Source organism: Gadus morhua, chromosome 8, assembly GCF_902167405.1.
Source record: "Gadus morhua chromosome 8, gadMor3.0, whole genome shotgun sequence".
NCBI classification, from domain to species: domain Eukaryota; kingdom Metazoa; phylum Chordata; class Actinopteri; order Gadiformes; family Gadidae; genus Gadus; species Gadus morhua.
Genome location: NC_044055.1, coordinates 438,157 through 450,310, shown reverse-complemented (window position 1 = coordinate 450,310; position 12,154 = coordinate 438,157). Strand labels below are relative to the sequence as shown.

Genomic DNA, 12,154 nt, shown 5'->3' with positions numbered 1-12,154 from the left:
AAGGTCATCAACAACCATTATGCAATTTTGTGTTTGTGAGAAATAACTTTTCCCCTGTTAGTTAACAAATGCTGGGCATACATAATAAAGCAATTACATGCCTAAAACCTGCCAAAAAACCTTACTAGATCAGTGCTGTAAAAATATTCAATAATCATGAAATATCTTAATTTAACTCCTATTTTGGAGCTCATCTGATAAAATACACATTATTTTTTTTATCGTTTGTTCAATGATATGCATAAAAGGAACAATAACCAACACCAATAAATACCACAATATTAAAAGATGCATCGTTTTTTTCTTGCGTCATGACAGGTCAATCTTTATTGAAGGAACGTTTAAATATTAATATATTTAAAATCACTATTGACTTTTGAGCAACTGCTTTTAATACAGGTTGTGCCGGCACTTTTTCATGTACAACAAACTAGGTACAGTCAGCCACACCTAGATTTACAAAACGGAACTACACACTTTGCATGCTAGAGCATCTGTTCTATACCACACAGAGAGGGAGCATTTTTCAAAACTGGTCTTCCAGCTTCAGCCCACTTCCTCTTCTTCCTCCACCCACAGGCACAGTGGTTGATGGACTACAGGCGACTTCCATGTATAATCTCATTATCTCCTACAGTAGACTACACAGTCTGGAGCTGCCCGGGCTGTCGTGGCCGTCAGTGTTTGGAGAAGAAGTCTTTGCTCTTCTCGACGTCGGGCTTGATGGTGTCACTTCCTGGTTTCCACCCGGCGGGGCACACTGAAAAGACACACCTGTTAGCATGTAGCTTTATTTAATGGAGGTGGTACTACATTATACTATATGTATATACCAGTTAGCATGTAGCTTTATTTAATGGAGGTGGTACTACATTATACTATGTATATACCAGTTAGCATGTAGCTTTATTTAATGGAGGTGGTACTACATTATACTATATGTATATACCTGTTAGCATGTAGCTTTATTTAATGGAGGTATTACTACATTATACTATTTACTATATATATATATATATATATATATATACCTGTTAGCATGTAGCTTTATTTAATGGTGGTGTTACTACATTATACTATTTACTATATGCATATACCTGTTAGCATGTAGCTTTATTTAATGGAGGTGGTACTATATTATATTTAATGGAGGTGGTACTATATTATACTATAATATAGTACCACCTCCATTAAATAAAGCTACATGCTAACAGGTATATATTTATCTAGCATATAGTATAATAATTATACTAATATATATATATATATATATATATATATATATATATATATATATATATATATATATATATATATATATATATATACACCTGTTAGCAATAGCATGTAGCTTAATTTAATGGAGGTGGCACTATATTATACTATATATATACCTGTTAGCGTGTAGCTTAATTTAATGGAGGTGGTACTATATTATAGTATATATATACACCTGTTAGCGTGTAGCTTTATTTAATGGAGGTGGTACTATATTATAGTATATATATACACCTGTTAGGGTGTAGCTTTATTTAATGGAGGTGGTACTATATTATAGTATATATATACACCTGTTAGCGTGTAGCTTTATTTAATGGAGGTGGTACTATATTTGCTTAGGGTTTCAAAGAAACGCTGAAAGAGTATTTTAAAGAAACTTTTCAGAGTGGATAATGAAATTAGTGTATGTTTTTCTTGTTTTGATCATTAAAATGGTCGACCACCTAGTGTGAAACAACACGTGAATTTTAGGTGTTCTGATTAGTCTTTGTTGGCGTTGGACCGTTGGACCGCAGATATGAAAGAGAGTTTGCTCTGTCCTCTAAGAACGTTGTATCCTTTAAACCCGAAGCGGTGGGTGGGATATGACCTTCCCTTTGACAGATATGACATCGATCAGACTCCGCCACCAGTCATCAGAACCTGCCTATCATGATCGCGGTAGCAAGGGTGTCAAAGCAAGGCTCTTAATATAACCCCTTTATAATTATAAAGTAAAAAAAGGTCATGTAGATAGTACAGCCATCCTGACTAGAGGAGTTTGTGAACAGGACATTTCTATACTAATGACAAATTACAAAAGCTATTTAAAAAAATAAAGTCTGAAACATTCCTGATGTGTGATGAATCAGGGTTGAATTCTGTTGGTGAAAAATAAACCTTGGGCTTGGTTCGCTGACACAACAGCAAGGCATCATGGGAGGACGGTGGCCTACCTTCCCCGTATTTGTCGGTGAACTGGAAGGCTTGGACGAGGCGCAGGGTCTCCTCCACCGAGCGGCCCACCGGTAGGTCATTGATGGTGATCTGACGGAGCACGCCTTTCCCGTCGATGATGAACAGCCCTCTGGGAAAACAACCAGGAAGTTACAAACAGGAGGGTACGACCTGGCGGAAACCTCAGGAAAGATATGGATCGATGAGCTGCCTGCGACTAAAGATACTTTATCCATTTGTTAAGTCACCTTCCCTTTTGTATTTTATTTTTTAAAACGTTCATTAGGCCTACACAGTACTTTGTAAACCGGTAAAGGCAAGCAAGTATTTGTATTTCGTTGGCAATCAGCAGCAGGTCTTCTGCATTATTCCCCTCACAAATAACCCCAAAAACTCAAAACAATCAAATCAACGATCAATAATCTCTCGTTGAAGTTAGCGATATGTCGACAGGTTGCTTCAACGCTGGAGAACAGTTGTAGTAAACTCCAACTGTTGAGCCCAGAGGCAGCTCTAGTGTCGGCCCATCAGCGGCCTCAGCAGCGAGCCACGACCGTCAGTACCTCGGCCCGATACCGCTGGGTCTCACCTGAAAGCACAGCCGTCATCCTCCTTCAGGACGCCGTAGTCCGTGGCGATGGTGCGGCGCGAGTCCGCCACCAGGGGGATGTTCATGGGGCCCAGGCCGCCCTGCTTACGGGGCATGTTCACCCTGCACACACACACACACGCACCACACACACACCACACACGCACGCACACACACGCACACACACACACACACACACTCACACCACACACGCACGCACCACGCACACACACACACCACACGCACACACACGCACCACGCACACACACGCACGCACACACACGTATGAGGTTGTTAATACCGCAGACGGTCCGCATGGCGACCTAATGGCGGTGATATAAGCGACATAAGGACAGGCTGACACTGGTGTTATAATAATAGGCTGCAGGATAGCTTAGTCGTTAGGGTTTTGGAGTAGGCCTACCAGCCAATGAAAGGTTGTAGGTTCGAAATCCAAATAATGAAGCACAACCTGATAATTATTATATAGTGGTAATGAGGCTTTGTGTGTGTAGGCCTACCAGGTAATGAAATCATCATCTCAAAGACTAAGTTGGCTAGTAACAGAGTAAAGAGTATTGACACGGCTCTGTTGGTTCTTCATATGATGCTAAAGGACTGAGCTGGCTAGTAACTGACTAAAGAGTGTTATAGAGTGGGGATGAGGCTAGTAACTGACTGAAGAGTGTTATAGAGTGGGGATGAGGCTACATGTTTGTACCATGCGAAGTGGGAGAAGTGCGAGTCGACCGACGCGCCGATGACCTCACAGCCGATCTTCCTGAAGTCTTCAGCTGCTTCGCTGAACGCGATGATCTCCGTGGGGCACACAAAGGTGAAGTCCAGAGGATAGAAGAAGAACACCACGTACTTCCCTGCATCAAAAAGAACCGATAATCAAAACGAAATGATGAATTAATTGGAGTAGCCTCGTCCCTATTCCACCGGGACGAGAGCAGCCTGATGATTATAGGGTGGTTACCAAAGTTCTTGTGTAGTGCAAATGAGGGTGGGGATTTCAATGCATCCTGGGACTCAATTGATTGGGTTTTAATTCCATTGAAGAGAGGCCGATCAAAGTGGCGCGTGCAGAGAGGTGTGCGTGTGTCCTCCTACCTCTATAGTCGGAAAGCGTGAGGTCCTGAAACTGAAGATCCGGCATCACTGCTTTGGCTGTGAAGTCCGGAGCCAGTTTTCCAATCTGGGCATTGCCTGCCGACATCGTGAGTCCGACTGGTTTTCAGGAAGGGAAAAAGGTAGAATTTTGTGAAAGTCATGCGTAAGCTTCAGAGGGAAAATTCTATTCAATTTCACTTCTTCTTTGCAGAAAACGAACAAAAAATGAATAAACAGCTGCTTCCGAAAGGGGGGGTTATTTTAAACACTATTTCAAAAGCTGTAGTTAATGACTGTATTCTGTTGCTAAAGTCATGGGCTGGTTTGCACGACTAAACTAATATGAGACTAGGCTAACAATATAAACCGTTTTAACTGCAGCTATAGTACTAGATCTTTTTAATCACTTCAATAGACAGTAAGAGGATGGTTTGAAGTTTATGACACATGCGTTTACAAATAAAATGTGCAAAAACAACAAACTAATAATCAAATGGTACTAATTGTAGGAAACAGTTACTCACTTTTAACGAATTGAACTTTGCAAGCTTACAATAAAGCGCCGATATTACATACCTTTGCCTTGATCTGTCCACGCCAGTTATGAAAAGAGAAGTGTTCTGAATGAGGCTTTGGTTTGAGGCTATATACACGGTCTCAGATCTCGCGATGACACGGTACGTGTCGTGGCCAGCCCGGTTCCCTTGGTTGATGATATTTGCTCTACAAATACGGCGTGACTTTGCACATTTTCTTCTCCACTTCTATGGAGCTCATACCGCTTGAGACGTGACCTCCTGAGTAAGGATGATAAGGCACAACATTTTATTCAAAATAAAAGGGATTACGAGTTTAATCGCCTATAGGCCTATATAACACGTATGAGCAATAACCTAAAATACAACTTTTTAAAACCAAAGCTTCCAATGATTACAGTAAACCATGTCCAGTATCCAGTCTTGAAGGCTCTCTCCTCGTCCGACACTAAGGCGTGCTCGTCTGACAGAGTCGTGTGGTTCTGTCAGCAGACTAGCCTCCAGGAATCAGGCTCTGATGAAAACAGAATTAAAGCAATCGCTATAAAACCAACACGGTTCTACGCGTGTGCTTTACGCGCAATTCTTATCCCTTTATTCAAACACAACTGTCTAATGTGCCATTTATTTGTTTTATATGATAGCCTATTGTATTTTTTTTGTATTTTAAACCATATCCAAATTTCCTTGTTTGTCAGTCCGTTGCAGGAGCGGGAACACAAGGCGTGGAAGGGATCGAGGCTCCGAAAAGGATTCCTCTTACTTCCTCCTATATAAACTATATTAACTATGATTGCTGTTTTAGTTGCACAATAATAGGGTAGTGTCTTTATTTTATTGAAGGGTGGAAAGCATACACCAATATGTGAAGCGACTTTTGTTCAAGTATTGGTTATTCATGCACGTAGTTTATCGTCATTTTTTATTTTACATTTTTCTATAGGCCTATTTTTAATTCAGTCACTTTCCATAAGCTGTTGGCAGAATCAATGCCCAAATGAAAGCCTTATAATAATGGTATTGTGTCTCAGTTATTTTATTAAATAATTGTATCCCGAATAATGCATGTACGCATCATCGGATGCGTACATCCGATAATGCGTACATGCATTATTCGGGATACCAGGCCAATAACAACGTAGGCCCCAACCTTTCAGCGCCTCGCTATCTCGGCTCAATCCATTGTCATTCACCGGCTCTTGTCGTTGCCATGGGGACTGCATCGCATCAAGGGCGCGTGTTCACTGCTGACACAACAGCTAAAAACAACACGTCCTTCATCAACGATTCATCCCAAGTTCCCTCTCTCCCGTAGACCCTCTTGTCCAGGGAAACAGGTTGTAGGCCTGCTTGTCCTTTAAAGTAATGTAAATACATTTCCCATCTAGGCCTATAGCTCAAAGACAAGATAAGTGTGTTTGTGTGTGTGCGTGTGACTGTGAGTGTGTGTGAGAGTGAGTGAGTGAGTGAGTGAGTGAGTGAGTGAGTGAGTGAGTGAGTGAGCGAGAAAGAGAGAGATAATACTAATTTATGAGGCATTAATAAGGCGTCTTGTTATTTGGGGAGGGCTTTTGCCTCCGTGGGCGCTTGAATTGATGGGGTGCCAAGTACAGACTTGTCCTTGACAGGGAAGCAAAGGCCCCCCCGCTAGGAGGAGGCGGGGCCTAGGGTGGAATCATAGTCCCCTCACAGCAGGAAATGACAGCGTCCCCCCCGCCGTTGAACCACACACAAACACAGACAAACACACGCAGCAATATTAGAAATATCAATAGCAACGATATATGAGCATCGATAACATTTAAATATTATAAGTATAAGTACATTAAGAAGCATACACATAATATGCTTCAGTGTAAATTACACTAATGTGTAATATATTAACCAATATTTATATATTGTTCACGTTATTATCAGTAATGGTTATTTTTGCCTTAATTAATCCTAGTCACTGACATGAAAAGATCCTGGTACAGATATTAAAATGCTGCGCCTTTAAGATTAACTCCCGCGCTGGGTCACACCCCCGGATATTGAACGTGAAATATGCCCCATTCGCGCCAATTCCAAAACTTAGAAATCCTTCCAAGTCCGGACCGAAGAACAGAAGCTGATTTTGATTAATCTCTCTTCGGTTTATACCTTTCCGTCCAAGGTATGTATCGAAATAACGTACTTGTATTGGCCTTATCTTAGTCTTACAACTTCTCAGTAGTCGTTTTTGTACTAGTGGCAATCGCTCATCCGTAACACTCTGGAGTGTAACTTGCATGTATTGTTTAAGACCGAGGTGTTCAATTCAATTACCACCTGTCTCGACATCCAGCACCCGACATGGAAGAGGCCAATAAGTTAATCGGAGCCGGCAAGAAGCACCTGGTTATGGGCAACGCGGTGGAGGCGGCGAGCGTTCTGCAAGAGGCCTGCGGCATGCTGTGAGTGGACAAAGAAAACTATCAACACATTAGCCATCTGCCACAATGGATCAGTATCAAAGGAAACTGCTGTTGCTGGTTCTGTATTAGGTGGTTCCAACAACTGTAAACTCAAGTAGTAATGGTTTCACACGATGTTTCGTTCCCCAGAGCTAAAACATTTGGAGATACGGCCGATGAATGTGGCGAGGCTTTCTTCTGGTGTGGAAGAGCACTATTGGACCTGGCACGGTAAGAACATTGTCCGAAGAGTTGTCATCCACACTTATGATGCCTCATCATCCAGGCTCTTGTCCTGTTATGGTGTAACTTGCATGGCCGTGGGAAGGGACACGGCATTGAGGCTCAACGTGCACATCTAGGCCTACCTATTTTAAGCGTCTTTAGAGTACCATATTAAGCGCTATATAAATTTCATTTATTATTATTATTACCTGTAGGCGTCCTCGAGGCGGATGCTAAACCCCGCCGGTTATTAATGAATATTCATCTAAAATTCAACGCAAGTGGCTTTGGATAAATATAGGCAAAGTGACACGGGGACTGACGGGAGTTTGTTTGGCCGTGCGACGGTAGAATGGAGAACACCGTTCTGGGGGACGCTCTGGAAGGAGTTCCAGAGGAGGAGACCGAGGACGGAGTGAAAAACAAAGACTCCAACGTCGAGAGCGCAGAACATGTAGACGGTGAGGAAGCATTTAACTATTTGTTTTTAAATTATGTTGGACCTTGTTGAAGTGAACTGTTGTGGTTGGTCGTTGAAATCCTCGCTAACCGTTTGTATCCATCTGGCCGAACAGAGAAGACGAGGGATGAGCTTCGGGCCAAGGTGTACGATGCGATGTCGGAGAAGATAAACGAGGAGAAACAGAAGGATGGTAAGAAGGCAGAGGACGAGGACGGGGAGAAGACAGCAGAAGGAGAGAAGGGGGATGAGGGAGAGAAGAAGGAGAAAGTTGAGGAGGGAGAGAAGAAAGGGAAGAACGATCAAAAGAGCACCCCTAAAAAAGAGGGAGACGGTGGGGTGAAGGGAGCCAGCCCCCCCGACGGAGAGAGCAAGGAGAATATCGAGAAGATGAAGGAAGAAACGGCAGAGAAAATGGAGGAGGGAGACAGTAAGTGCGCCTCTATCGCTATGGTAACACTGGGATAATGCGCACGGTGCACTCCCCCTAGCTGGGTGTAAAGTGGCCTAATGACCCCCCCCCCTTACTTTGGTCTCAGCCGAGGAAGAGGAAGGGGAAGAGGCAGATGATGATAATGACGACAATGCCGAAGAAGCCAAAGGGGATGGCGACGAGGCCAAGGTACTTGACCAATCAGACTGAAGCACTGCACTTGCGTTGCATCACTGGGGGTTGTCATGGAGATCCTAAACCCGCCTTCTCTTCCAGGGGAGCGGAGACGAAGACGATGAAGAGGTGGGAAACCTTCAGCTTGCCTGGGAGATGCTGGAGGTGGCGAAGGTCATCTACAAACGGTAGGACCCCGGGGAGACGTTGGGTGGGGGGGTACCGGGTGGAGGTTGTGTGAACATCTTTCTCTGACTGTCTTTGTTTTCGTATTTCTCTTTAAAGGAAGGACACCAAGGAGGGCCAGCTGTTGGCCGCACAAGCTCACCTGAAGCTGGGAGAAGTCTCGTCCGAGTCGGGTAAGGACATGTCGAGGTGCCCCCATCCGAAAAAGATCTGCCCGTGGACGCCAGACTGCAGCAGGGGTGGCGCTAGGTGGGGGTGGCGGCCGCTAGGTGGGGGTGGCGCTAGGTGGGGGTGGCGGCCGCTAGGTGGGGGTGGCGGCCGCTAGGTGGGGGTGGCGGCTGCTAGGTGGGGGTGGCGGCCGCTAGGTGGGGGTGGCGCTAGGTGGGGGTGGCGCTAGGTGGGGGTGGTGGCGCTAGGTGGGGGTGGCGGCTGCTAGGTGGGGGTGGCGCTAGGTGGGGGTGGCGCTAGGTGGGGGTGGCGCTAGGTGGGGGTGGCGGCTGCTAGGTGGGGGTGGCGGCTGCTAGGTGGGGGTGGCGGCTGCTAGGTGGGGGTGGCGACCGCCAGTGGTTCACAGGACGCGCCGGCTCAGAGTCGGACGTCCAACGTGTGATAATAGAACAGGCCGCTGAACCTCGATGTAACCAGCACTCGGGACAGTCACATTCTGAGGTTCTGGAGAACGATGTGTCCAAGGTCTTCATTAAAGCATGTGACGAAGGTCACGGTGGATCACATGGACGTCTCGCCCTCAGGGAACTACAGCCAGGCCCTGGAGGACCTCCAGGAGTGCCTGAGGCTGCAGCAGAAGCACCTGGATCCCGACAGCCGCCTGCTGGCCGAGACGCACTACCAGCTGGGCCTCACCCACACCTTGCACTGCCAGTACGGCCTGGCCATCCAGCAGCTACAGAACGCCGCCGCCGTCATCACCTCCAGGCTAGGTATGTACGGCACTGACCAATCAGCGGTCACCCCGGTCGATTGGATTGTACCTCAGCTGGGACTTCCTGTATCCGCTGGTCCTCTAGCTTCATTCGAGAGAATGGCACATGGTTAAGAATGTATTCAGTCACCGCATTGGAACAACGTTGGAGCGAACCCATCCATTTAAAACGGCCGGGCATATATTTATGTTTTACGTATTCGATTCATAGACGATGGCATTAGTTTTGGTTTGTCTCTTCGTCACAGAAACCATGAATAAAAGTTGGTGGAGCTCTTCTATCGACCCCAATGAACACTGCACAATAGAGCACCCTTTAAATAACTGAACCGGGCTTTAACATGCTGTGAAAACAAACTGAAAGTAATGAAGAGCAGCAGATCAATCGAGGCAAACGTTCCTAAGAGCACCCATGGAGGGAGGGCAGCAGGATCAATAAATACAAATAAAAGGCATGCTGAAATATAAAATGTGTATTACACGAGATAAAAACAAGACTTCAAATGAAAAGACTACAGAAGTCTGCATGGCTGGTGCTCATGGTCCTCTCCGACGTTGCAGACAACCTGCAGAAGATGCTGCAGCGGGCGGAGGCCTCGGCGGAGGTGGAGGAGCAGAGGAAGGAGATGGAGGAGCTGGGGGAGCTTCTCCCTGAGCTGAAGGAGAAGGTGGAGGACGCCCAGGAGGCCCTGAAGGCAGCCCTCGCCCAGCCCCCGAGCGAGGAGCTGGTGAGTGGGGGTCCTGAGGGGGACGAGGGGCCGGGGTGGGGGTCCTGGGGGACGAGGGGCTGGGGTGGGGGTCCTGAGGGGGACGAGGGGCCGGGGTGGGGGTCCTGAGGGGGATGAGGGGCCGGGGTGGCGGTCCTGAGGGACGAGGGGCCGGGGTGGCGGTCCTGGGGGACGAGGGGCCGGGGTGGGGGTCCTGAGGGGGACGAGGGGCCGGGGTGGGGGTCCTGAGGGGGACGAGGGGCCGGGGTGGGGGTCCTGAGGGGGACGAGGGGCCGGGGTGGGGGTCCTGAGGGGCCGGGGTGGGGGTCCTGAGGGACGAGGGGCCGGGGTGGGGGTCCTGAGGGGGAAAGCGGTTAAGATGTTTGACTCAAAGAGGGAAGGTCCTGCGTTCGATTCTCCCGTTCTGCCGCGTCACCTGTAGGCGTCCTTGTGGGGGGTGGATAACGTCGTCTGGTGGCTCTCTAAATGGCCGTCCCTCAGGTTTAGGGCACGTTCTGACTGCTTGCTTTGTATTTTAATAGTTTTTTTATTTGTTATCTAATCTTTCCAGAACGGTGTCTCCACCTCCTCAGCCTTCTCTGCTCCCAGGGTGCAGACCGGTGACGCGTCGTCCAGCACTGCTACGGTGAGCCGGGTACTGAGACACACGAGGCCTCCAGAACTCTTCAAGTACCGCGTGTCCTCTTTGTAGCGCTCGGTGAGCTGTAATGCCCAACGTTGATCACTCACCAACTTCTTCTTTGTCGTCCAGATAACGGCCAAGCCAACCAATGGGGTCAGCTCTACCAACGGCCACGGCGCCAAGGCCCCGGTCTCTGACATCTCCCACCTGGTCCGGAAGGTGAGGAAGGAGGTGGGCATCATGGTGGCTCACCGTCACTAATCAGGGAGCTGTCCCAACACGTTGTTCTGGGTCAGACATCGTGACCAACCATCTGACCGTTGCAGAGGAAACCAGAGCAGAGTCCGGCGAAGGAGGGCTCGACCAAGAGGCTGAAGCCGGAGGAGCTGAAGGCGTAGGCCACCACCACGGAGCTGGAGAGGTAACGACACCAAGCCGTGTTCCCATGGAGATCCAAACGGCCGCGGGCCTTCCTGGGGAGATGTGGTCGATTAGTTTGTCCCCTGCCGGGCTCCGACCACGAGAGGCCCCTGACTAACGTGCAGATGTTTTTAATTGCCGTGTCTGTAATTTGGCCAACTACATGATCTATCTATACACCCCCCCCCCCCCCCTCTAACATTGACATGGCTCAGTGTCCCCCCCTCTATCATGGCTATTCTAAGTATCGGGTACTTATTAGTTGACTTCAAGTTCGAGGTTCAAACGTGTGATTTGTTCCTTCAGATTTCAGGCAGTGACGTGGACCTGCTGTCCTGGGTCGATCGTGGACCTGCTGTCCTGGGTCGATCGTGGACCTGCTGTCCTGGGTCGATCGTGGACCTGCTGTCCTGGGTCGATCGTGGACCTGCTGTCCTGGGTCGATCGTGGACCTGCTGTCCTGGGTCGATCGTGGACCTGCTGTCCTGGGTCGATCGTGGACCTGCTGTCCTGGGTCGATCGTGGACCTGCTGTCCTGGGTCGATCGTGGACCTGCTGTCCTGGGTCGATCGTGGACCTGCTGTCCTGGGTCGATCGTGGAACATGGCTGTTGGTTGGTTTCACTTTTGTAAATATGTGTATCCTGTTTGTCACTGAACCAATGTAAAAATTCAATAAAGACTTAACGTTTGATAAACCTGTGTTGCTGTTAATGGTGAATCTGAGGTTGGCTTTATGCCAACATTGGTCCATGATTGTTGGAGCTTAATCAGCACCCTCCGTAAAAGCAGTTTTTGTAAGGCCAGACAAATGTACAAAAGTTAGACAAATGAGTCTTTGATGATTGGAGGCAAGCATGTAGATTCAGTGATTGAATTGTTTAAAGGTTAAATATTAACTTCAACTTTGGACTCTGACAAACATGAATGAACCATAACAATGATAAACTCCATCTCAGGATATGACGCAACAATTCAGTGAGGGCGGTCTTGGCCACAAACTTGAACTAGCTTGTGAAACTGACTTCTGGGTGCGACTTTCATCCCAGTTTAAACATGCTGGCAATACCA

The 12,154-nt window shown here is 47.4% G+C and overlaps 2 protein-coding genes across 5 annotated transcripts; one reads left to right on the top strand and one right to left on the bottom strand.

Annotated features, from left to right (window-relative positions):
• Window positions 1-281: 281 nt before the first annotated feature.
• Window positions 282-4,632, bottom strand: prdx1 (peroxiredoxin 1). Its single transcript, XM_030364269.1, has 6 exons — window positions 4,499-4,632; window positions 3,923-4,039; window positions 3,528-3,681; window positions 2,807-2,929; window positions 2,217-2,347; window positions 282-760 (listed from the first exon to the last, which is right to left on the bottom strand). The coding sequence occupies exons 2-6, from the start codon at window positions 4,026-4,028 to the stop codon at window positions 678-680; spliced, it is 597 nt and encodes a 198-aa protein (XP_030220129.1). The 5' UTR covers window positions 4,029-4,039; window positions 4,499-4,632; the 3' UTR covers window positions 282-677.
• Window positions 4,633-6,464: 1,832 nt separating this feature from the next.
• LOC115548341 (nuclear autoantigenic sperm protein) lies at window positions 6,465-11,781 on the top strand. 4 transcript variants are annotated; one of them, XM_030362887.1, is made up of 14 exons: window positions 6,465-6,613; window positions 6,785-6,893; window positions 7,044-7,124; window positions 7,470-7,579; window positions 7,694-8,008; window positions 8,118-8,200; window positions 8,288-8,373; window positions 8,471-8,544; window positions 9,124-9,312; window positions 9,876-10,042; window positions 10,593-10,667; window positions 10,794-10,883; window positions 10,991-11,085; window positions 11,391-11,781. In XM_030362887.1, exons 2-13 carry the CDS (start codon window positions 6,793-6,795, stop codon window positions 11,060-11,062), a joined length of 1,443 nt encoding a protein of 480 aa, XP_030218747.1. In that variant the 5' UTR covers window positions 6,465-6,613; window positions 6,785-6,792; the 3' UTR covers window positions 11,063-11,085; window positions 11,391-11,781. The 4 variants fall into 4 exon arrangements, with proteins under 4 accessions (XP_030218747.1, XP_030218745.1, XP_030218746.1 ...); XM_030362885.1 differs by having other exon boundaries at window positions 10,794-10,895; XM_030362886.1 differs by having other exon boundaries at window positions 10,593-10,676.
• Window positions 11,782-12,154: the final 373 nt, after the last annotated feature.